The sequence below is a fragment of the Cyrtonyx montezumae genome, unplaced genomic scaffold, assembly GCF_038088225.1.
Source record: "Cyrtonyx montezumae isolate F1298 unplaced genomic scaffold, pur_monq_1.0 scaffold_20, whole genome shotgun sequence".
Taxonomy (NCBI): Eukaryota; Metazoa; Chordata; class Aves; order Galliformes; family Odontophoridae; genus Cyrtonyx; species Cyrtonyx montezumae.
In genome coordinates, this window is record NW_027071937.1 from 9,134,688 (window position 1) to 9,159,321 (window position 24,634).

Below are 24,634 nucleotides of genomic sequence, written 5' to 3' on the forward strand. Positions count from 1 at the left end.
GAGCTCGCCGGGTTCAGTTCACTGATACAAGTTTCGGAAGAGCCGTTTCTTTTTTTGTTATTATTTATTCTTCTTCTTATTTTTTTTTCCTTTGCTTCCAAAAAGCAGCAGCACCGACGGGGTTAAGGCTGCTGGGACAGAGCACACTAGTTGCACTGCCATTTTTCACTTGCCAACCTTCTAGAAAATACTGCACTGGGTCCTTGGGCAGAGTCTGTGGGACTGTGAGCAAAGCATGCTGCCCTGTGGGGATAAACAGCCTCATGGTAAAGAGCCGTTTGACATTGTAAGACTTTTCCACAGGAGGAAACGTCAGAGCACTAGTATCTGGTACATTGCTAGAAGGTAGGCAAGTGGAAAGATTTATTTGTTAAAACAAACAAACAAAAATAATGGTTTTTGGGATCACAGTTTTGCCATGGCTATTTCCTGAGATGCCATGGAAGAAAAAGACATTTCATTCCATTCATCTTGCTTTCCTTTCCGTTTGTGCATGTCCGCAAAAGAGAGAACTGAGAAGGAGGAGCAAATGTATCCCCGAGCATGCTCTACGCACCAGCGGGATACATTTTGGTTACCCCCGTGCGGTAGCAGAGCCAGACCTGGTCACTGCGTCCCCCGTCGGCAAGGTCACACTCATTGGCACGAAAGCAATTGGGGAGGAATCGTTGTCAGCGCCCGCCGCCGAGCGCGGCCGGTCCCCACGGCTCGCTGCCCCCGCTCCGTGGCGGCTGGTGCTCCCAGCCTGCGCCAACCAGGTCCGACTCGCTAACTCCAATGCCTACATTTTTCAGTTCTGTTTCTCTTTGAGTTCATCCCGACCCCGATGACATCATAGCGCTAATGCTTTGCTTCCTCCCTTTCTTTTCCTTTTCTTTTTTCTTTTCTTTTTTTTTTTCCTTTTCTTTTTCTTCCAGTTTCCTTTTATTTATTTGCTTTTTTTTTTTAGCCGGTTTTACTTTGGAAAACAACCAACCAACAAAACAAACAAAATCACCACCACCACAAACACCAGCAACCACGTTCGGCTTCGCACTAATGCGTCATTTAAATTTTGGAATACCTTTTTTTGCAGAATATCCATACAATGACTTCTCTTTCGATGCAGTCCTCTCTCTCTCTTGTGGCACTAGGAATCAGCCTCAGAGCAGGCTTTGGTAGAGCAGGAGCAGCATCCCACCTCCCGCTGTAGGCAGGCTGGCGGTGGCGGCCAGGGGCAGGGCCAGGCAGCGCATCCCCAGGTTCTCCCGAGGAAGCGAGGTCAGCGCCGCAGGCTGCCGGCAGACGCCCAGGAGACGCAGGGCTGCTCCCAGAGGGGATTCCAGCACTGTGGATGTGTGGCCGGCCCCGTAGCTGTAGCAGTGAGGCGGCTGCACTGTGCCTGTGGGTCACAGAGGCCCTCGGAGGACTGGGAGTGACATCTCCGGTAGCGTGCTCACCCAAATGAAGGACATGACACGGGGCAGTATTCAAGTAGATTTAGCGTTTCCAACAGCACACTAGAGATCTAATTGCTTATACATATTCATTTTAGGATAGAAAAAGTGGTAGAGCAGAACCTGACCCTAAAAAGAAAGCCACTTTTAGGTCCATCACCTCCACCCTGGCCTCCAGCTTCAAGAGACGTAGGTCCTCCAAGGATACGGTAAGAGGAAGAAGAACAATTCTGCCCTCTCTCTTTCTCTCTCTTTCTCTCTTCTGCCATCCCATCGACTGCCACACACCCATCCTGAAGCTGCCAATGTACATGCATAGCTCATGTTCGTCACCAGTCAGTCAGTCAGTGAGTCAGTCAGTCATCCCGTGTTCCTTGAGGATGCTGGGATCCTGGAGGGCAGGCAGGAGGTGCTTTGGAGTCCTGTGATGAGTTGAGAGATGCAACCGAGTTTTTGTTTTGTTTCCGTTTTCTTTTTGCCTGGATGATTTCTGATGTTCCTCTCTGTGCTTTGCTCACCGTACCGGTGCTGACCTCTTGAAACCGATGACATTTTATTTTACTTTTCTGTTCCTGAGTGTTCCCGTACCTGTTTGTCATTGTATGCCTAAAAACAATCACCCCGATTTAATTTGGGCACCGTGTCACCTCACCAAGAGCCATGCGTGTCGCATTCTCTACATGTGATTTTTGTTTGTGACTCTTAGCATTCGGGACGTAGCACTCGGCGCAGTGACAGCTCTCTCTGGTTATCGGCGGCAGCATCCAAGCCGCTCTAGCAAAGAGGACGCACGGGAGGTGGTTACAGACCCAGCCTGCTTCAGTCGTGGGCTTTCCACCTCACAGTGCCGCTGCTCGCACGTAACCAGAGAATGTTTCCAAATAGCTGCCTCTAAAGCCAGCCGTTCCCCACTGTGCAAACGTGTCTGCTCGTGCTGGAGCTTCAGGCACACCAGCGTCAGGTTGGGCTGTTGGTCTGTCGGACTGAGCCGGTGTCCCTCTGCATGTTGCCGTCTGTCGTACAACACTCTGCACTGTGGCTACTCTGTTGTCTCGTGTGGACGCGAGCGCTGCCCAAAATCCGCTCCCTGGGCCGCTCGGCTGCTGCCAGAGAGATCCCCACGGTGCACGGCGGGGATGGGGGGACGGCAGCAGGCTGGTGGGGGGGAGCAGCGTGCGATGTCGCTGGGGTCTCCAGCCATGGCGCTGCATGGAAGCGGCTGAGTTTGGCACCAGGGCAGGCTCTGTTCTCAGCACCCTGGCAAATGGCCCCAAGGACAGCTGAGCCCCTTGCCAGGCTTGGCTGCCTCCGTCTCGCACAAAGCACTCCTTGGGGTACTCATGCTGTTCTTGCTTGTCGCCATAACCAACAGGGAAGACGAGCATCCCTATCACCTCCTTCACTCACCATGCTCCTCGAGTGGATCCATGTCCTGATGGTGGCCCAGCATCACAGTGCCCCAGAATCAGAGCCCTACGCATCCTCAGGCTGAGGATGGTTGGAGGAAGATCTGGGTGGACAGACCCTGATCAGGGGACAGGAGGCAGAGGTGGGGCAGGTAGTGCAGTGAGGAGAAGGAGGGGAGTGAGAAGAGACAAGAAGAGAAGAGACAAGTGGGGAGAAAAACCTGCAGGGGGGGTCCTCAGGGTGCCTGTTTTGCTGTACCCCAGGTTTAGAAAGCCAAGGGGTCCTGGCCTAGGAGAGCCAGGACAGCAACTGTCACAGCAAAGTGGGAGCCTGGGGAGACCTGTGCCCATTGCAGGCACGTGCCTAGTTCCAGTCCCTTGCCCTGGATATGGTTGTGCCCTTCCCCAAGTTCCAAGGGTCAGTGCCTGCCTGCTCCCCCAGGATCAGTGGGGCATCCCAGTACCTCCTCCACTGCCCCACTTCCTCCCCAGTAATCCTGGGCCTGATCCTGCTCATGGTACACCATTCACAGCCCCATTCCATCCCAGCACCCTGTGGTAGGAGCACCCTGGAGCCTTTATGTGAGAGGCTCCAGATGATGGCTGCCACTCTGGTGGCAGCTGCAGCTGTTGGGCAGCTATAGGCAATGAGGCCCAGCTGTCTGGAGGCCCATGGAAGGTGTCTGGCATGCCATGGCCAGTGCCCCGGGGCATGCTCTCAAGGGGGTCAGTCTAGCTGGGCCGCCAAGAACCAAGCAGGACTGAAATCTGAGCCAAGCAGACCCAAGGCTGAGGTTAGCAGGCCCAAGGCTGGAGAAGTGGAGCAAACTTTGTGTCGATGTTGGGCAGTCCCACTGGTCTGCTCCATGGGGAGAGCAACCAGCAGGAGGGTGCTGTCAGCAGCTCATGTCACAGCCTGCCATCTGGTGCCCCCAGCTTCCACACAGCAGCCCTGGCTCTGAGACCCCAAAGCCCTCCTGCTGTGGAAGGCCCCATGAGGTCATAGCATGCGGGGTCATGTTGCTTGGGGTCCTTGTAAAGATGAGAAAGCAGTGAGGTGCTCTATGACGCTTGGCAGAGCCGCGGGCCCACACCAGGTCTCAGCTGGGCAAAGCTAGAGAGCCCATGGGGCTGGAAGGCCAGACTGACCCCTGCCTCATGGGCTCTCCCAGCTAGCAAACCTGGTGGCCTTATTTCTTCCCTTTTCGTTGTCGGGAGTTTTAAAAATGGATTCTGCCCTGCAGCCCTGCAGAATGGTCCCTCAGGAGTGCCAGAGAGACAGGCTGGCACCATGGAGCCAAGACAGCCCCGGGAAGCTGCCACCCCACTCTGAACGTCCTAGCGCCCACCATCACCCGAGCTGCACAGCCTCTCCGCGGCACATCATCCCCACCGCCCCAGGAGGAGATGCATGTGTTCCCCATAGGCAGCTCCTGCAACTCGAATAGCACTCGCAGAGCTGATGTACTGCCATCCATCGCAGCCACCCACGCTACCGCAACCCCACAGAAGCCATGTGAGACGCATAAACCACACAGACACCTTCCGAGCCGGCACATTTCGTACAGACACGTACCGAGACGCACAGATCCCTTAGCTCCCACTGCAGACGTCATCAGCCCCCACAGCCCCACTGCCAGCCCGCGGGCCCCCAGGCACAGCACAGCACACGTCCCACGCCACCGCCAAGCGAGGGCCCCACGAGCATGGGGACGATGCCAGAACTGGTCGAGGATGGAGGGGGTGCATGGAAAAGGTCACCTTTTCAGTGAGAGATCAGCCATCCCAAAAACAAGTGCTTTTTGGCTGAAAAAGAACCTAGTTGTTGGCCCCGAACAACCATACGTAGGCCAAAGACAACTATTTTTTTTTTTTTAAGGAAAGTTGACATTTTCTACAGCAAGATTGCGTTTAGCTGGATTCCTAATTTTTAACTGAAAAAAAAAAGAAAGAAAAAAAAGGAGAGAAACCCCAAATTCTTCCAGAATATCTTCCACCAGCCAGGGTCTGCCATGTGAGCCCAGATTAGGTTGAAGTCATTTTTAAAGACATATTAATTTCTTGTCTATAATTTCTTCCTGATGTCATTTAAAGTTTTTGGTGCCTTCACTTCACTTCCATACCTTAACATGTTTGAGTCTCTTCTGCAGTTAATATTAATTAATTTCTTGGCTTTATAATGTTTGGTTTGGGGATAATTGCACCATCCCTGTAACATCATTTACCCTAAATTACTGATATGTGCTTCTAGCATTAGTTCTACTTTAACATAGTTTTGATATGACAATTTTCTTGCTTTTTTTTTTTTTTTGCCTTTTCCTTTTTCTTTTTCTTTTTCTTTTTTTTAATATTAAAAACTGCATGCATGAACTCTACACAAAAAAAAAAAAAAAAAAAAAAAACAAAGTAAACGCGAATGTTACCCTGTGATAACTCTGTGATTGGAGGAGATATGCTTTCAACCCAAAGCCCCACTCTGAATCGCAGTTCTCCTGCCAGGCTCCCCAGGCTGCTTGGTGACGTCAGGGTCCCCCAGAGCTGTGCAGAGAGGGCAGAGCACCCCGTCCCATCCCGCCCCGCTGGGCCCGCCCTTGCTGCCCCATGTCCACGTGCACCGAGGCACACGCACTTACACCCACACTGCTTTTTTCCTGGTTGCGTCAGGGTATTTAACAAAGGACCTTTTCTTCTGCCCATAAGGATTTTTATCCGGAGCTCTTCCTCCAGCAGAGGCTGGCACTGTCTCCTATGGGTGCCCGCCCTACTCCCTTCTCCAAGCCTTTTCCTCCTGGAGGGGCTCCGGAGCCATTCCATCAGCTTTGCTACAGCAGCTGAGGTTTAGGCTGTCACCCCTTTAGAAGGAGAGTGGCTTTGGTGAAACAGTAGAGTGACACAGAAATCTCCCCAGGGTGACAGAATATTGGCAGAGCAGCACCCCCAGGGGATGGCCAACGTGTTGTCACTTGGCAGAGCAAGGAGGGATTTGTTTGAGGCTCCATTTTGATAGCTGTTGGTGCACTGCATGGATGAGCCATCCCAAGAGATGTTCCCCACCATGTAAAAACTTCAGGGGTAGGACCGTGCTGGCCCCCACTCCAGCAGCTCCCCACTGGGGTCCTTGTCAAGCCCCAAACCAAGCAAGGGAACCCCAAACAGCCCATGCCGTGCTCAAGGGGCTACCAGACCTCCCCACACAGGGTAGCCACAGTGCCAGAGCCACCAGCAGAGACACAGGGGCCATGGTTGCCACTGTCAAACACGGGATGCATTAAGTCCTGTCCTTCTAAAGACCAAGGAGCCCATGGGAGCCCAGCACGCCAGCAGCCCTCCTGGGTAGCATGGTGAATATCCATGGAGAGGGCTTACGCAGCAGTACATGAGACCCACCAACACCTCCTCCTGCCATGGCACCATGTTAGGTCCCCAGAGCAGTGCGACAGACGGGTCAGTGTCACCAGTCTGGATCGGTGCCACCCACCCACTCAGTGCCTGGTGCTAGGAGGAGAGGAAGGACGTATGAAGGAGGCAATTGAAGCTGCCAATTTGCAAGCCCCTGCCTGGAGAGGAAGGCTTTTTTTGGTTGTTGTTTTGTTTTTTGGCTCTTGGAGGGGTGTTTCTGCTCTCCCTGCTGGTGGGGATGCAGCTAGGGACGTCTTTCCTGGGGATGCTGGCCAGTCACCCTGCTGCAAGGAGTGCAGAACCCCAAATCCAGGCCACATCTCCTGCACAGGCTGCACTTTCACATTAGCACGTGATGCTACAGCTCATTGTCAATCAACCTCACAGCACAGCTCCTCACCTGCACAGAAGGGTAGGCAGAGCAGAGGCACTCAGGCAAAGAGGTGCACCACCCTGGCCTCAAAGCACAGCTTGAGCTGCCACCACCCAGACCCTGCAGCCTGCCATGGGCTGGGCTGGCAGGTCACAGCTTTTTCTTGTGGCTGTCCCTAAGTGGGGACAGGCTGGCTCTGCAGGTGCCAGGCACCATGCCATGCCCCTTGGTGTCCTCCCCGTCCGGCCATAGGGTGCTTGGAGAGCGTCTGCAAAGAGCTCTGCATGAGGCTGGAATGTGGTGGGCACGGGGCCTCAACCACGAGCAGATTTGGGGCCGTCTCGTCACCCCCAGAGATATCCCATAGGGACACAGGAGGTGCGAGGAGATGTGGGGGCGAGTGCCAGGACTGCCTAACGCTCCTCTCTCTCTGTCTGTGTATTTGTGTGTTGCAGCAATACCATCCCACCGACATCACCGGCCAACTCAACCTCTCCGACCCCTCCGTCAGCACTGTGGTGTGACCTTCTCCCCGAGGGCCATCAGTACTTGCCCGGCACAGCAGAAGGGCACAGCCAGGACTGCCTCTCAAGGGACACTGATGGGTTCTTCAGGGTGAGATGGGAGTAAAGCATCCTTCATCCATACACGGTGACTTCATTGTATATCTCCCTCCCTCCGTAGGCCTGCTGCCATACTCATGCCCCAAAATGCACAGCAGAACCAGGACAGGGTTTGGACTTCACTGTACAAAGATAACTGCTCCCAACGAGTGCTGTTGTTGATCAGTATTGGCACTGACTGGCTGCGTGCGAGGGGAAAGGAGTTGGAAGGCACGTGGTGCCTGCTGTCCAGCGGTGACAGGGAAGAGCTGGTGTCGGGCTGCGGCCGTGTGCTTGGCTTTGCAGGCTCTGGATTCTCTCAGATCCCAGATATGTGCTCGGAGCAGCCGGGGACGTGCTGATGTCGTGCTGAGATCTACCACCAGCACAGCCAGGCTGGGAGATGTGCATGCTTCTCCCGACCAGGGGATGAGCGCCCGCTCCCCTCCATCAGCCCCTGCTCAAAGCCCATGCTATGACCAAATGTGATGCCCTGTAGCTCTCAGCCAAGAACCTGTTCCCCATATCTGCACACAAGGCACCCCCAGGGCCTGGCTTAACTCTCACACTGTATCCGACCTGGCCAGGAGACAAACACAGCAAACCAGGTGCCAGCTCAGGAGAGGGAGACTAAATGAGATTGCCCAGTGCCACTCCTCCTCGTGCCCCAAGCTCCTACAGATGGGTGCTCCAAGCACTGGGCACTTCAGCACCCAGCAAACACCATCCACGCCTGGGATGAATGACAGCAAAGTGTGCATGAGCAGCAAGGGCAGGAAGCCCCCCTGCAACGTGGTACCAAGCCCCTGTGGTAAGAACTACCTTCTCCTTGCCCCAGCCAAGGAGGGGTGGCAGACAGGGCCAGCAAGATTTTCAGGTGGCAGCTGGGGTCTGTGAGCATTGTCCCACTGACTGCAGTGATTCCATCAAGTTCATCTCACTCCAGCTGAGAAATCAGGCCCATTTGACTTTATACGTCAGTGTAACATTGATACCAAGTTTTTGCAAGAGCTCAGTAAAGTCTAGACTGGGTTGTGGAGTGGTTTTTTGCTGCGCCGTGTGCCTCCATCTGTTTCTGCCTCTCAGCAGAGCTGGCAGAAAGCCCCATGCTGAATCAGAGCCTCACCTAGCACTGCTTCAGGGCTCACAGCAAAAAGGTGGGGAGACAGGGAGAGATGGAGCAGGGAGAGGGCCAGGTGCTGCAGGGAGGGCTGGGAGGGCCGGGAGGCATTCCTATTCTGGGATGCCAGGATGGATGGAGATTGTGGGGACAGACCCAGGTTGAAGCCAAACACTGGCACCACACAAGCTGGCTTGCACCCACCTCCATCCAGATGGAAACTGGGTTGGAGCTGCTGGGACATATTTTATGTCCTCCCTTGGGCTGCTGACAGTGGCCATCTCACCAGCTGCTGCAGGACCTCATCCTCATGCTCAGTATGAAGACAAGCAAAGCAAAGGGCCCAGCAGCAACCCCACGTGCCCTTTCCCTCCAAGCGTTTTCCTTTGCGATGCCATACAACCCCTAATAAGATGATGACATCACCTGTTATATCACTCCCTTCCAGCTTTGCCTCTCTTTCTTCTTCAGGGCTTGACATTTGTCCCCATGTTCCTGTCTGATTCTGGACACAGTGGTTTAAGCCCCCGTGGAGGATGACTGTGTCCTCAGGAGGAGCAGGGAGCCCAGGTGACCATGGAGGGTGGCAGGCAAGGTCCTAGCTCCTCATGGAGAAGCCCACATGTACACAGGGCTACTCTCTGTCCTGTCAATAAAAATGAGAGCAGGACATATCTGGGATGACATTTAGTTTATTCTCTTTGTGATTTATTTCACCTCTGTCAAAAGCTTGCCAAAAGATGCATTGGCCACATCCCTGGCTTGTCCCATAGCTCTTGCTATCTCACTGTGGCTCCCACTGTCTTGAAGTGCATAGATGCTTCTTCTCCTCTGTGAGAGTTTCCCCCTTCATTCCAGTTGTACTTTTGCATATAAGAAAAAAGGTTTTTACATTAAGAGTAGTGAAGCACAGGCACAAGCTGCCCAGAGGTGGTCAATGCCCCATTCCTACAGACATTCAGGATCAGGCTGGATTGGACTCAGAGCACATGATGGAGATGGAGCTGTCCCTGTTCATTGCAGGGGATTGGACAAAATGACCTTAAAGATCCCTTCCAACTCAAATACTTCCATGGTTCTATGACTCCGCTTCCATCTGGACATGCATGGAGGCTCTGGGGTAACCCAAAAGCACCCAAGAGATCCTTGAGTGCACAGAAATGTCCATGGCATGCTCTGGGGCATACATAAAGCCAAACAGATGGCATGTGGGTGCACCAAAAACCAAACCATGTGGGGACATGTAAAGGATTGCTGAGAGTCACAGAGTGCTGGGTGGTGTGTTCTGGGGGCACTGAAAGGCACAAGGGGGTAAACAGGATACACTGAAATGCACACAAAAGAACAAGAGGGGGCGAGCCAGAGGAAAAGGATCAGCAAAAAAACCCTCAGCCCATGGCAGCCCTGACTCAGCAACCCCTGCTGCTGAGGGGTCTCCTCTGGGTTTGGGGTTCCTTGCGCAGATGCTGGTAGATGACCACGATGGAGCCCATCACGGTGCAGCAGAAGATGCTGGCCAGGAAGGAGAAGGGCCCGATGAGCAGGAAGGCAGCGTAGTGCTCAGCTGACAGTGGCACCTTCTGACACTGCTGGAAGGAATCGTTCCCAAAGGCCATGATCGGGTATGTGTTCAGCGACTCGGGGAACATACACTGGAGAGAACTTCTCTCTAGAAGAGAGAAGCAGTGGTGGTGGGCACACAAGGCTGTTGGGGTGAGGCAGGTGGGACAGCAGGGCTTCGTGGGACACAGGAATCAGGGCAGGATGGACTGTGAGGCCAGGCTGGTCAAAGTGGCACAGAGCAGGGCTCAAAGAACGTGAGCAGGGAGAGTCCCACACTCATCCATGTCCTCTACCCTGGGAGTGAGATGGAATGGGGAAGTGGGTACAGATCTGGGCAGGATGGTCAGGAGGTGGGGGCTGGCTCCCTGGGGGCAGCCTGAGATGGTATGGAAAGCCCCACCAGTGAAGGTGGATGGGAAAGAGTGGGAGGAGGGACCTCCCCGGCAGATCAGACCCACGCTCATGAAAGTGTTGGGGAAAGGGCTGAAGGCACTGAGCCTAGGTCAAGTCAAATATGATGCCCACCCCACAGGTGTCCATTGCCCATCCTTGCCCTCCCTCTGGCCGGACTGCAGGTGACAGTGCCCACTCCATCTCTCTGTGCAGTCCCTGCTGGAACCAGACCTTAGGACAAATCCACGCAAGTGGGGCTGGCTCTTGGGAACTTTGCAGCTACCCCAGGGACCCAAATCCTGTACCCCCAGCCTGGCAGCTGATGGGGGAGCCTAACGAGGGTGGAGCAGGTGGGAGCTTGGGATCACATTCCCCTGGACACTCACCTGGCACTTTCTCCCTGTTGTGTCCCAGCCAGCGCCAGAGGGGCAGGATGCTACAGGAGCACATCCAGGGATTCCCATTCAGGAAGATCGCTTGGAGCTGGGGCAGGGAACGTGGCACCCCTGCCTCCAATTCCTCCAGCCTGTTGTAGCCCAGGTCGAGCGTAGTCAGGCTGGTGAGGGGCAAGAAGGTCTCGGGGCTCAGCACAGACAGGTAGTTGTCACTGAGATCCAGCTCCTGCAGCGCCCCGAGCCCCAGCAGCGCCTGCCGGTGGATCCTCTCCAAGCGGTTATGGGGCAGGCTGAGCCGCAGCAGCACCGGCAGGGAGGTGAAAGCACGGGCCCCGAGCACTGTGATGAGGTTGTAGCCGAGCCAGAGCGTGCTGGCATTGGTGGGCAGGAGCGGCGGCACCTCGTGCAGGGCACGCTGACGGCAGTCCACGTCCCCTGCCCAGCAGTGGCAGGTGTGGGGACATGCTAGCGTGGGCAGCGGGCACACGAGGAGCAGTAGGGCCAGCAGGATGCCGAGACCCCTCCATCCGTCCATGGCTGCCCACCCACACGGTAAGGGCTTCCCAGTCCCTGGCATCGGGGCTGCTCCCGGGGCAGGTTGCCCAGCGACCCTCGCCTTGCCCAGCCACGCGTCCCTGCCTGGCACCCTTGGGTGCAGCAAACAGCTGGATGTGCCTGGTTCCCAGTAGCTGCATGCATTCCCCACCGCACGCTGTGCACTCCTCGGGGTGGAGCTGCACTTTTCTTAGCAAATATTTTTGCAGTGATGCTTGCCCTGGCAAGGTGCGGCCATGCCCTCACCCCTCCCTTTGCCAGGCACTGCTCCAGCCAGGTAAGCAGCCAGCTCTGAGCTGCCCGTGGTTAACTGCTTGTGTGCACTGCAGGCTAGTGAGGGGAAAAATATGATCTTCTAGCCTCCATTCTGCTCACAGGATGTACAGAGAACCCAGGGCAATGTACATGGCAAGGGTGGAACAAAGCATCAATTATGTCACGGGCAGAGGTCCTGCAAGTTGTCCCCAGTGGGGAGCCCTTGGCTGGGCTCTGCTTCCCCTGACGGGGGACCGGCAGCTGGGGCAGGGAGGGGAGGGATGGGATGTGACCTCAACCCGAGGTGGCACGAGGGAGGTGGCTGTGCCAAGCTGCTGCCACTTGGAACATGTTCATCCTGGCTTTGGCATGGCAGTGCCGGCACCAGCGGGCTCAAAGTCTGCCCCCACCCTGTTTATACCTACTCTGGTTTCAGAGCCCCACAGCGGGCACTGCAAGAGGGAGATTCCTGTCAAGGTCCCAGGGAACCCCAGGGAACCAGGGGACCTCATGTCACCCATCGTGGCAATGTCTGGAGATGTTCTCATGGCTCCTTTGCTATCTGGGACCCAGAGGAACTCCTGCTACCACTGCGAAACCTGTGCCCACAACCAGATCCAGGATGTTCCCAGATCCGGGACAGGAGCAGCAGGCAGACTGGTTTATTAATAGCCTCCAGAGGAGCTTTGCTTTGTTTATCTTTCCTGCGGCAAACTCTCTTTGCTGCATTAATCCCCATCTGGAAATAATTCAGAGGAATCTTCCAGCCCAGCCCAGCCCAGCCTGGGTAGGGCACAGCCACACTCTGACCCTGCAGCACCCTAGGATGAGGAGGGACCTGAGTTTTCAGGGACCCAGTGCACTCAGAGGTGCAGTGACCATTGCACCAAGGTGCAAAAATCATCAAGAAAAAGATTGCAAGGTCATTTCCAGCTTTTGTGCTCAGGGAGCCCATGGAAGAATCACAAAACCACAAAACTGTAGGGGTTGGAAGGGACCTCCAGAGACCACTGAGTCCAACCCCCTGCCAAAGCAGCTCCCAGCCCAGGGTGCACAGCTCGGTGTCCAGGTGGGTCCTGAAAGTCTCCAGAGAAGGAGACCCCACCACCTCTGTGCAGCTCCAGTGCTCCATCACTGCACTGGGAAGAAGTTCCCACACACACTGGTGCACAACTTCCCATGCTTCAGATTGTGGCCATTTCCCCTCATCCTATCACCACACACTGCTGAGAAGAGTCCGGCCTCGTCCCTTTACCTCCTGCTCCTCAGATATTGATAGGCGTGGATCAGATCCCCTCTGAGTCTTCTTTTCTCAAGGCTGAACAGCCCCAGCTCTCTCAGCCTTTCCTCATAGGAGAGGTGTTCCACACCCTTTATCATCTTTGTAGCCCTCCACTGGACTCTGTCCAGGAGATCCCTGTGTTTTTTTGTACAAAGGAGTCCAAAACTGGACACAGTACTCCAGGTGAGACCTCACCAGGGCAGAGTAGAGGGGGAGGATCACCTCCCTCGACCTGCTGGCCATATTCTTTTTAATGCACCCCAGGATCCCATTGGCCTTCTTGGCCACCAGGGCACACTGCTGGCTCACGGTCAGGCTGTCATCCACCAGGATCCCCAGGTCCTTCTCTGCAGAGTTCCTCTCCAGCAGCCCATCCCCCAACCTGTACTGCTGCATGCAGTTATTCCTCCTTAGGTGCAAGACTCTACACTTGCTCTTGTTAATCCTCATCTGGATAGATGCTGTGAAGCAACTCAGAGTTCCCCTCTTACTGCCACTCTGCAGCACACCCTGGTGACAAGTGGCAGGACACTTCTCCAGCAGCAGATATTACACCCCAGCAGTGCCACCACCATCCCATCACTCTTCCTATAAGTCCTCTACTGGACACCATGTTCTTGCCAACACCAGCAGCATGGCCCTTTGGGTCCCTGTCACTGATCCCTTCTCTGGACAGGAGACACAGCACCTGCAGGTCCCCATCCCGAGTTAGGGCTGCACCCCATGGCAATGCCTCCTCTGGAGGTTTTGAGCTCCAGGGCAGCACCAGGTGTGATTCTGAGCATTCCTGTGCCAGGGCAGTGCTGGCTGGCAGTGGTCCTGAAGGCACTGCACAAGGGGACTGAATTGGGGTGCCTAGCCAACAGGTCAAAACCATTCCCAAAATGAAGCGATGGAGATGCAGATGCCTGGAGTCTGACAGGCAAAGCTCCGGGCTCCGACTTTTCTATGATAGATGACACCAAGTGGCAGAATTGTGAATGTGCTGTGCACACTGTGGTTATTGTGCATAGAGAAGGCACTGGGATCTTGTGGCTGCAGGCCTGGCACCTGGTGCAGGGCAGAGCTGAGCACCAGGACTGCCCAGGTGACTCCATGGTGCCTGGCACTGGGGTGCTGCAAGAGCTCAACAGCCACATGGAAATGGATGCAGAAACTGGACTCAGAGGAAGCCCCAGTCCTTCCCAGGAGCTGCATTAACATCACCCTGGTGCACCCCAGACCTCCACATTTGGCATCTTCTAAGCCCACACTGCGCTAGAGCACAGCATTTGGAGGACAGAACAATCCACAGGGCTCCAATGACAATGCCATCCTCGATTTAACCATCCAGCTGCCCCAGGGCCCCATATTTCTCATGAAAGTGACAAACAGAGCAAGCAAAGAAAAGCAATTGGGCAAAGCAAATCCCTGCTCCAGGTGCAAGGCTTGCTCTGGGCTAGCATAAGGCTGAACAAAAAATACGACCAACATGTGCAGCTCAGGAGGTGTTTAATGAACATGGGACCTTTGGGGTGTGGGACGCCCCTGGAGCAGTCCTGAGTCACTGTGTTGTGCCAGGTTCCCATGTCCCCTGCCTTGGTGAACATGTCCTCAGTGCAGGGATGCATGCACACAGAAGCTGCACTGCCAGGCCCTGGGGCATCTGTGATGGCTGGAGCAGGTTTGGAGCTGTCAGAGAGGTCAGTCAGCAGAGTGAAGGATGGGAACACACTCATCCTCCCCTACTGCATCCCACATCCCAGCAGGATGGGAAACAGACCCTGGGCAAACTGGAGCCCTTCATAGGCTACCAGGACGACCCCAACCCTGCCTTCCACAGTGAGTCTGGAGTGTGGCATGGGGATTCCCAAAACGTGACCCAGACAGCATCCGAGGAGCTCAGCATGGGGGCACAGGATACCGTGCTTCACTCCACCAAACACTGCTGTCCTCGTGTCCCCACATTCAGCTCTCAAAATCCGCTGTGACCCCGCAGCAGATGCACGGCCGGCAGCAGCCACGGCGTGGGATCGATGCCCGGGGCACCGCATCTTGGCACAGCCCCAGTGGCTGCTGTGTGACCGGCGGCTCCTTGCACAAGCCCTTGGTGGCCGTGTCCTGCAGGGAGCGTGAGGCCGCGCGGGGATGCTCCTTGTCAGCTTTGACGAGGAGGAAAGTGGCCAGGTCGAGGTCGAGCATGGTGACACCGCCGCGTGGTGTGGGCGTATTTTGGCGGCACTGTGGGCAGGGGATCCAGCGCTGCTCGTTGGCGACGGCGTCCAGGCGCTTGAGGCAGGCCTGGCAGAAGGTGTGGCCGCAGTAGAGCCGGCGGGGCAGCCGGCCACACAGGTCATACGAGGAGTAGCAGATGATGCACTCAAGCTTCTGGCTGCCACGACTTGGGGTGCGGGTGTGTGCCTCGGTGTGTGGCCCCCCGTCCTCTACGTGAGGGCTGCCACTGGCCTGGGACATGCTGGATGTGGGGTGGGGGGGAGAAGGATGAAAATGTGTCAGTCTCAAAGCTTGGGAGGGGGCATCAGCATGTAGCCGAAATGTAGGGACTGGATTCATGCAGTAGGAGAGTCTGTGGGTTCCTGGGGCACTGGGGTGCCCTCATCCACGGGGCTGTGCTATCGCTGTGTCCTCACCATGAACGGTGCTCAATACCCCTTCCCTCCCAAAGAGTTTGGAGGTGGTCAGATCCCAGCAGCCTGCGTGGAGATGTGGGGTCAGTGGGCACTATGGGGTGGGAGCTGAACCCGGAGGGCCAGGCCATACTGCAGCCCTGCTCCGTGCCAACCCCAGAGCACTGTGCTGTGGATGCCAGCAGCAGAGAACATGCAAGCTGGTGGGGAGGAATTGAAGGGTCCAACATCATTTCAACGCGTCTGCAACCCTCTCACCAGGACCCCACTTCCTGTCTAATGATGACCTCGATCATTTTGGTCCAGGCAGACACCCCTTCTCCCCCCATTTCCATCCCCTCCATCCCTACCTGGGTGCTCTCCTCCCCAGGGCCTCAGGAGAGGTGGCAGAGGGACTGTACCACCCTGGGGGGCTGTGGCAGTCCTGGGAGCAGCATTGGGTCTGGCAGCTGCAGGCGGCTGTGCGGTGGGAAGGGGCTCACCTTTCAGAGGCAGATGAGTATCAGATCTGCTGCTGGAAGCCAAGCCTGGAAGATTGGGTTACAAGAGCCCAGATAACAAAGCCCTCTGAAATTGAAGCCCTGCCTCTCTTCCTGGGAGCATTCATTAGCCACCTGCGCTGCCTTATTAGCAGGAGAAACTGTCCCTGCAAGTCTAGGGTGAAACACTGGAAGACATAGGCTGTGCCTGGGCAGCAGCAATGTCTTTCCTATCCTCATCCAGGCACATTTGGGCAGATGTTGGCCAGCAGAAGTCCCATCGCCGTGTGGATGCTGTGGAACATGCATGGGACAGCTGTCACCCAAGGGTGAGAACAGCAAGGGCTGGGCTTGGGGACTGGGACTGGTACAGGGGCACCACAGCTTCTGCCTGGCATGTGAGTTCATCATACGGGCAGTACAGGGAGACAGAATCCCTGTGCAGTGCCTGGAGGTGATGGTTGTGAGAGGAAAGCCAGCAGGGGGGGAGAGGAGGACTGAACCGGGCAGGGGCTGGCAGAGGAGTGGGGAAGGAGCGTGGCACCCGAGCGGTGCTGGGTCTCCAGTGTCCTTGTTGACCATGGAGGGGCGGGTGGCACAGCACAGCTCTGCTGGTGGCAGCAATTCTGAGATGCTCAGTGCTGACCAGGAGCAGGGAGACACTGGTGGGCTGGCTCCTCCAGAAAAGCCACTGAAGCCACATCTGTGTCCTGCTGCCCTGTCCCTGCTCTTGCACCTGGGGCTGACAGCTCCATTGCTGGAGTCCTCCACCCTTCTGGGGACGGTGCTCATCGCCAGGCTTGGTGGGGAGAGCCTGGTCCCTCGGAGACAGCCGCGCCCGTGCTGCTGCCTGGCTGTCATGGTTTTATGATTTTTGGTACTGGTATTCCACATCATAACATCATGTAGTGCATTTAGAGTTAAAGAGTTAATGTTCCAGCTCCGTGGACCATCGATAGTTCCAGGTATGCCTGTCTCAGAAGAGAAGAAGAACTGCATTCCCCAGAGGACTTTGCGATGCTTTGCGTTCTTACGTGGTTACGCTCAGAGGGAAAGATAAAAACTGTCTGCAGTCACGGGACTCTCTCTTCCCTTCGGGACCGAGCTCAGCAGTGGTGTTTGTTGCAGCCGTCCACCTTCAGCATTAGCGTAAGGCCTTCGGTTTATCGGACACTCTCTCTTGCTCATTTTATTTGATTCATTTGCCACAATTCCAATTATATTATATTATATTGTGTTATTTTCCTTTCTGATATCTTATTTAGTAAATTAGCTTTCCTCCTCAGATCGTTGCCGCTGTTTTGCCCGTCTCCCTTCTCCTTTTTCCCTTTCCCCCTTCCCCTTCCCCGGGGTGTGGGCCCGTGGGTCCCCTGCCTCAATTGTCACGGTACCGGGTCGAACTGTCCCGCAAACCGGTGACACTGGCCCAGGAGTAATGGCAGCCGCCGTACCACACCGGGGCAGCAGCAGCGTCACAGCCGCGCGGGGAGAGCAGAAGACTTGAGACAAATCCTGGAAGAGCACAGCCTGGAGCCCGCAGCACTTCTGCCTGCGGGCAGGAGAGGGCAGCAGGCAGCAATGCAGGCAGGAGCGGGTTCCCACGCTGCTCCCACTCTGCTAGAGCTGCAGGAACCAGAAGGGTTTAAGCTGGAGACCGAGAGCGTCATGGGGCTCTGCGGAAAGGCCCGACGCTGAGCCCCGTGCTCGGGAGCAGGACAGCACGTCAGCTTCGGGTCGCAGCAGCCTTATGCTGACATGTCCCCAGCAGCACCCACCGGGTGGGCTCCCACTGCTGGGACTGGGTGGGGGTGTGGCACTCCCATGCTGGAAGCCCCTGGGTGTACAGATGGGCTCCGTCCAACACCCATCTGCCCAGGGATGCACGTGGCAGCCTGGGGATGTCCTGCATATCCCGGTGCTGGCAAGGACAGGGGGTTTAGGGGGATTCCCATCAATAAGTGCCTGCACAGAGTGGCTGTGGAGTCTGAAGCCACGCAGTCATGGTGCTGGGCACGCTGTGCTGCAGCAGGGGTGGGACCAGGTGGACACGGAGGTGTCTCCAGCCTCAGCCCTGCTGTGATTCCTCCAAACTGGGACACGTGGGCCCTGCAGGCAGGGCCAGGTTGACACATGGGCGCACCGAGGGACACACTGCCTGAAACCAACTGGTATGCCCTGCGGAGACACCCAAACCTGGGCACAGGGCAATCAGCAGCAACCGGTGGGTGGGAAAAGTGCTTATCTGTTCCCAGCATTCAGCTACAAACTGTCCCCGGGAGCCACCAAGACCTTTGGCACTGCAGGACAGGGTGAGGCCCCATCTGCAGAGTGCAAAGGTCTGCTGCAGATGAGCCCAGGCTGCGCATCACCACCCACACCACACCCACATGGGGCAGGAGCACCCTCCCATGCCCAGCACCACACCAACACTCCGCTTCTATACACAAGTGCCCGTACCCTAATGCATGCAGTGTGAGAGATAGGTAGGAGGAAGTTGGGAACCGTGGTGCACTGTGACCTTACTGCTGTCACGGAAACATGGTGGGATGATTCACATCACTGGAATACCACCATTGAGGGCCATAAGCTCTTGTAAAGGGATAGGCGAGGTGGGAGGGGTGGAGGAGTTGCCCTCTGTGTTACGAAGTGGATGGACTGTGAGGAGCTGCCTCTGAGAAACAGGCAGGAACAGGTGGAGAGCCTGTGGGTTAAGATTAGAGAGGGACGAGGAGAGGACAGCTGGTGGTTGGGGTCTACTGCGGGCCGCCTGATCACAGAGAACCTGTTGCCTTCAGCTTCAGCTGCAACAAGTGTCACACTCACAGGCTCTCATCCTGATGGGGGATTTCAACCACATGGACATCTGCTGGCAGAACAACACAGCAAGCTGTAAGCAATCCAGGACACTCCTGGCATCCATTGATAACTTTCTGGTTCAGGTGTTGGACAGACCAACCAGAGCTGAAGCATTGCTGGACCTGGTACTCACCAGCGTGGAGGAGGTCATTAAAGACATGAAGACTGGAGGCAGCCTGGGCTGCAGCAGCCATGCCCTGGTTGAGTTCACGATCTTGAGGAATGTGGGCCTGGCAAAGAGTGGTGTCAGGACCCTGAACTTCATGGTTTGGCAAGGACCTGCTGATCAGACTGAGGGGTAAGGACAGGTACAGGCAGTGGAAGCAAGGGCAGGATACAGGGATGCTGTCCAGATGTGCAGAAATGGGATCAAGAATGCCAAGGTGCAGATGGAATTGCACTTGGTGAGGGACATTAAACGCAAGAAGGGATGCTACAGGTACACAGGTCAGAAGAGACAGACCAAAATACATCTGCTAGATGGGAAAGGAGGACTGGCTACAACAGGCATGGAGAAGGCTGAGGTAGCCAATGAGTTCTTTGCCTCAGTGTTCACTGGCAGTGTTCACCTGGCATTTTTGTATTTATCACATCCCTGAACCTCACATCCCAAAACTTCTAAGTGGGAATGGCAGAGGAAACTCCCCTGCACTGTAAGGGCAGTGCAAGGCTGAGACTGACTCATGAGACTGAATGTGTACAAGTCCGTGGGGCTGGATGACATGGATCCCAGGGTCTGAAGGAATGGGCTGATATGGTTGTTGAGCCACTCTCCATCATATTAAAAAAGTCATGGCTGCCAGGTGTCCCTCTCTGCTCTGCCCTCATGAGGTCCCATCTGCAGTATTGCATTCTGTTCTGGGGCCCCCAGCAAAGAAAAGGCATGGAGCTTTTAAGTGGGTCCAGAGGATCTCTCCTATGAAGACAGGCTGAGGAGCTGGGAGTGTTCAGCCTGGAGAAGAGAAGGCTGCAGTGACCCCTCGTTGTGGCCTTCCAGTGTTTAAAGGGAGAATATAAACAGAGGAAGAAAATCAACTTTTACATGGGTAGATGGTGATAGGATAAGGAGGAATGGTTTTATACTAAAGGAGGGAAGAGTTAGATGTCAGAGGGAAGTTTTTCAAGAGGGTGGTGAGGTGCTGGAACAGTCTGCCCAGACAGGCTGTGGCTGTCCCATCCCTTGGAAGTGCTCGAGGCTGTGGATGGGCAGCCCAACCTGGTGCTTGATCTAGCAGTTGGATCTAGCATCCTTCCTGTGGTGGCGAGTTGGAACCTGATGATCCTTGAGGTCCCTTCCAGCCCAAGCCATTCCATGGCTCTATGATTCTATAGAATTCATCATCCCATGAACACAGACAGCACCCATGGGCCCCACCACCAGCACCACCCAAGCCCCACACGGCCATCCCAGTGTCCACCCCCATGCCCTCTTCTGCCCACCCTACTCCTCGCAGCCCTCCTGCTGTCTTCAGCTTAATCATTGCCCAGGGGCTGGCAGGCAGCGCCCTGCCACTGTGTTTGTCTTCATCCCAAGGTTACACAGAGCGAAGGGCAGCAGTGACACACAGTGCTGCTGGCTCTGCCCCACGGTGCATCCCTGCATGTCTGCCCCATGAGAACTGTGTGTCACCACCATGCCACCGCCTCCATGCTGTGGGTGGGCTCTGACAGGGAGCCCACAAAGCAAACACGGGTGGGTGGGGTGGGTGGGTCAGCTTGTTTCTGTGTCAGTCTCCGTGTCAGTGCTGCCAGTGGCCAGACAAGAGCTCCTTGTGCAGGACGTGCGTGGAGCTGCATCCCTGCCAGCATCATCCTGCAAGAGGCAACACCCTCTGGCACCCACCAGCACGGGATGTAGGCCAGGTGGAAGAGCTGAGCTGGCAGAGCTCTGTCCCAACCCTCTGCCTCTCTGGCCCTGGAGGTCTTGGAGTGATGGAAACTGAGGAGCAGTGGGAACCTGAAGGGTGGTGGGCTGTCGGTTCCGGTGGGCTTCTATACGGGTGGCAGCCCACAGTGGTAGGCTCTCAGTGCTGGTTGCTTCTCAGGAGTCACAGCCAGCTTAGGCAGTGCCACAAAGGCTCCCAACCCTCAGCTGCCCCAGCCAGGACCCCAGCCCTTCCATAGCCCCCACAAAACTGAGTTCTCCTTTTCCAATGGTCAGGATGACTCACAGGGCCAGGCCAAGTACTGGGTAACATCCCCAGGCCGGCAGCAGTGGGCTGGGCTGGCAGCACATGGGTGGGGGACACTGGTGGGGTGCTGGCACCAGTGAGATGCAGAACTCAGCCAGCACTGAAGGAGTTAAGCCTGATTTTGGGGAAGGGCATGTACTGCATGCCCCCACACCGCCCTACAGAGCCCAGCTGGAGAAGCAAGAAGTAACTTGAGGATCCCGGAAAAGCAAGAGCAGAGGGAAGAAACATACCTTGGCAGGGCAAGAGGTGGCTGTCATTTATTTGTGGCGCGCTGAAGTCATCCACTCACACCCGCACTCTTTCCAGGCCCCTTCCCCGTTCCCACAGCCACGAGTGCTTACGCAGCTGCCCCAGGACAAGGGCTGGTTTGTTCCCCAGCCGAGTGCTGAGCTGCCCCAGTGTGCTGTAAGGAGCACAGCGGGCTCTGCACTCACTGCTCTCAGTGCTCAGTGGTGGCAGAGTGCTGAGGATGGCAGTGAGCACTGGGAGCTTCCAATGGCACAGCAAAGGATCCTGGCACCCCGATACCCGCACTGTGCCAACACTGTGTTCCAGTGCACTGCCAGCACTCAGCTGTGCATTGTCTGTCTGTCCCTCCTGCTTCCTTCCCTCTGTCAGGTAGGGAATGTGGCGAGGAGGGGTGGTACCCCCTGAGCTCAGCACTGCAGCACTCTGTGACACTGCATGGTTACACTGCTGGGGAAGGGCAGGGTGTCCTCAACCCAGCCAGGGATGAGTCCCTGATCCCTCTGCACTGGTTCCCCAGGCAGGGCAGAGTGGGAAGCTCAGCTCAGCACTGTCCCCAATGTGAGTACTTCTCAGTGGCATCTGCATTGGCACACATTGTCTCCAGGGTCCCTTGGCCTCCGTTGTTGGGTCAGCAGATCCGTCCTTCTCTTCCATGCTCCACTCTGAGCTCTCAGGATGTGGCAGGTGTACATCACTAAAGCATCTGGCTGCACAGCTCATGGGTGAAAACAAGCCAAAGTCACCTCCCAGCAGCCAGAGCAGGCAATGGGGCAGCAAACCAGGGTGCCCAGACCAGGTGGCCACGTCTCTGCATGTCCCACCTGTCCCCTTAGGAAATGACACAGCAGCACTTTCTGCAGCAGGGGCAGTACCTGCGGCAGCCGCTCTTCCTGCCATCTTCGTGCCCGTGGCCCTTGGGTGCTTTGTCCAGGGTGACGGTGTAGAAGGAGTTGGGCGATTCCCCATTGTGCATCTTCATGCTGGCATAGGGGTTGTAGGGTCGGGACCAGGACTTCTCCGTGGAAATGGGCTGCTCATCCCAGCTGCTCCCCTGCTCCCCCACACTGTGCACGGGCACAGCGGTGGGGTTGGCGATGACAGTGGGTGATGCAGGCTCATCCTCCAGGTAGCGCGTGATGAAGCTCTGCTGGAACTGGGAGCGCGGGATGTTCACGCTGGCGTAGGGGTTCTGCAGGGTGACACCGCGATCCATGTCCTCGAGTCCGTGTGGTGGCCGTGCTCACTCCCCACCTCCTACAAGATGGGACCCCATGAAGCCAGGGCAGGGGGGGACCACGGGATAGGTACCTGGGGGGACACTGGGGAGCTGAGCGCTCCCATCTCCCTGACAGCCCCGCAGCACCCCAACAAGTGACCCGTTTGTGTGGCCCTCAGAGTGCGGGGACAATGGGGGTGACACACGGCCACGAGGGCAGGCGAGGTGTTAGGGGCAGGAAGGGGCAGGTGGGGTGGGAGCTTCGGAAGGGCAAATCTGGGAGAAAGGGGGGAGTCGGAAAGGGGGGGGAGGACAGACGGGGGGAGGGAGGGGACAAGATGAGTGGGAAAGAAAGGGAACGCAGCAGGGGGCCGGGGGGAGGGGGCGGGCGGGGAAAGCGGGGCGCGGGGCAGGGGGCTGCCGGTACTCACCGAGCCGTGCGGCTCCGGCCGGCTGCGGGGCGGCTCTGCCCCGGGCTGCGCTTCCTCCTGCGGCAGCACAGCACAGCACGGCCCGCCCCGGCCCGCCCCGCCCGGCCCCGGCAGCCGCGCTGGGCACTGGCACGGGCAGCGGGCAGGGGCACCGCGCACCGCACCCTCTGCACTCCGCAGCCTTCCCTGACACGCTCCCCCTGCCCCCAGCCCCCTACGCACCAGGTCCCGCAGCCTGGGGATCTCTTGCGCTCTGCCTGGCTGCGTCCCACCCAATGCCATGCCCCCACTGAGGTCCCTATCCCTGTGGGTGATGACCACCCCGGCCGGTGAGAGTGGCACAGACTGAACGGGCTGGATCAGAGCTGCACACTGTGTTGCTGGGCGTTGGGAAGGGTACAGGAAGCTCTGCGGTGGGACGCTGGATTAGTACACACCGGTACCCACTGAACAGAGCCTTTTCCACAGTGGGTTTGGGGGGTTTTACCTGTGCCTTCCCTCGGGGCGTCTTTGGAGAGTGAAGCTTCCAGGGGGGGATGGATGGGGGGCACAGATGGCATGAAGCTGGGGACACCAGAACAGGACCAGAAGTGCTGCATGAGGGGATGCTGATTTCCAGTACTCTGCACCTGAGAGTAGGCAAGGTGTGACACAGGGGACACCTCGTGTGAGCCCCAACCCCCAGCCCTGCACGAGGGTGAGGCTTTTTGGAAGATGCCAACTGAAAACGCAGCCCCCAGGCCAAGACCCTTTGCCTTGGAGCCCTGATCCTGCCACATTTCCAGTGCCACAAAGCCAGTGTCCCCTCCATCACCAGTTGCCAGTCCTCCCCCCAGAGCTGCCCCTGAGGGGCTGTGGGCTGCAGGAAGGCTGCAGGCAGTGCTCCCCAGCTCCTTGCTTTCCACCAGCGCTGATGGAGATGGACCAGCACCTACATGAGGACACATCACATGGATGAGGCACCACCACAGCATCACTTCTCTGCTCTGACCTCACATGTCCCCCGTGTATCAGCTGCGGGTCCTGAGCGGGCATTATGCTGCAGGCTGAAGGACTTTGTTCCATACTCCTGTGCACCACATCCACGTGTCAGGTGCCTGGAGACAGCTGTCCCATCCCCCGGCGTGGGCACGGTTCCTGTCCCGCCCTGCCTGCGGCCGCATGGTCTCTCCCGTGTCAGTGGCCAAACATGCTGTGGGGTGGCACAGGGCCACCGCGGGTCCTCGGTTCCAGCCGTGTCTCTGCCGTGGGATGACGCTGTGTTCAGCACAGGGATCTGCACCCTTCCTGACACCACGACCCCGCACAGTGCAGAGCCCCAGCGGCAGAGTGCAGGATCCCATCCCACGAGGGAGCTGTCGGGATCCGGGAATGGGCCGTGCGCGTGGGGCTGGGGCGCGGCGTAGCTCTGAATCGCTGCCGCTGACCCCTCCGGGACTCGAACTACGTTTCCCACAGCACTTTGCAAAGCGAACTGCCCCCTCCTCCCGGTTCTGCGGGACAGGACTGCGCTTCCCAGCCGGCCCCGCCGGGATCGCCTCGCAGAGCGCCGGGTGAGTGGGGCTGGGGGGACCCGGGAGCTGCGGGACCGGGTGCAGAACCCGGGGTGGGCTTTGGGATAGCTGCGAGATCGGACCCCCCACACCCCCTCCCCCAGGACGGCTCCAGCAGAGCCCACCGGGCTCTGTGCCTCAGTTTCCCCCGCAGCTCGAGGACCGGAGGAGCGCTGTGGGAAGAACCCGCAGCTCCCGATGGCAGCGCGGAGCTGTCTCCCCGGGGAAACCCTCCTGCGTTTTTTGAGA

General features: G+C 56.9%; 4 protein-coding genes across 10 annotated transcripts in view; 1 reads left to right on the forward strand and 3 right to left on the reverse strand.

Moving 5' to 3' along the window:
* GRIN1 (glutamate ionotropic receptor NMDA type subunit 1) overlaps window positions 1-8,241 on the forward strand; it is a 31,450-nt gene extending 23,209 nt beyond the window's left edge. For 2 of the 7 annotated variants that reach the window (XM_065737703.1, XM_065737700.1), the window contains 2 exons: window positions 1,535-1,645; window positions 7,070-8,241. In XM_065737703.1, coding sequence (XP_065593775.1) covers window positions 1,535-1,645; window positions 7,070-7,138 — 180 coding nt within the window. In that variant the 3' untranslated portion in view covers window positions 7,139-8,241. Of the gene's footprint in view, window positions 1-303; window positions 346-506; window positions 759-1,534; window positions 1,646-4,086; window positions 5,684-7,069 lie in introns of those variants that run through there. The other 5 variants (XM_065737704.1, XM_065737701.1, XM_065737698.1 and 2 more) reach the window with 4 other exon arrangements.
* Window positions 8,242-9,745: 1,504 nt separating this feature from the next.
* On the reverse strand, window positions 9,746-11,344 carry LRRC26 (leucine rich repeat containing 26). The gene is made up of 2 exons (XM_065737200.1): window positions 10,679-11,344; window positions 9,746-10,005 (listed from the first exon to the last, which is right to left on the reverse strand). The coding sequence occupies exons 1-2, from the start codon at window positions 11,262-11,264 to the stop codon at window positions 9,746-9,748; spliced, it is 846 nt and encodes a 281-aa protein (XP_065593272.1). The 5' UTR covers window positions 11,265-11,344.
* A 3,382-nt stretch (window positions 11,345-14,726) lies between these two features.
* On the reverse strand, window positions 14,727-15,798 carry RNF224 (ring finger protein 224). Its single transcript, XM_065737170.1, has 2 exons — window positions 15,757-15,798; window positions 14,727-15,234 (listed from the first exon to the last, which is right to left on the reverse strand). Exon 2 carries the CDS (start codon window positions 15,231-15,233, stop codon window positions 14,727-14,729), a length of 507 nt encoding a protein of 168 aa, XP_065593242.1. The 5' UTR covers window position 15,234; window positions 15,757-15,798.
* A 5,352-nt stretch (window positions 15,799-21,150) lies between these two features.
* Window positions 21,151-22,881, reverse strand: CYSRT1 (cysteine rich tail 1). The gene is made up of 2 exons (XM_065737171.1): window positions 22,833-22,881; window positions 21,151-22,439 (listed from the first exon to the last, which is right to left on the reverse strand). Exon 2 carries the CDS (start codon window positions 22,396-22,398, stop codon window positions 22,015-22,017), a length of 384 nt encoding a protein of 127 aa, XP_065593243.1. The 5' UTR covers window positions 22,399-22,439; window positions 22,833-22,881; the 3' UTR covers window positions 21,151-22,014.
* Between the last annotated feature and the right edge of the window lie 1,753 nt (window positions 22,882-24,634).

Bases quoted from the DNA above. Each gene is read 5' to 3' on its own strand.
- LRRC26 (XM_065737200.1), bottom strand. From the start codon at position 11,264: ATGCCAGGGACTGGGAAGCCCTTACCGTGTGGGTGGGCAGCCATGGAC. The intron at 10,006-10,678 runs GTGAGTGTCCAG...TCTCTCTTCTAG, and splicing joins CAACAGGGAGAAAGTGCCAG to AGAGAAGTTCTCTCCAGTGT.
- RNF224 (XM_065737170.1), bottom strand. From the start codon at position 15,233: ATGTCCCAGGCCAGTGGCAGCCCTCACGTAGAGGACGGGGGGCCACAC.
- CYSRT1 (XM_065737171.1), bottom strand. From the start codon at position 22,398: ATGGATCGCGGTGTCACCCTGCAGAACCCCTACGCCAGCGTGAACATC.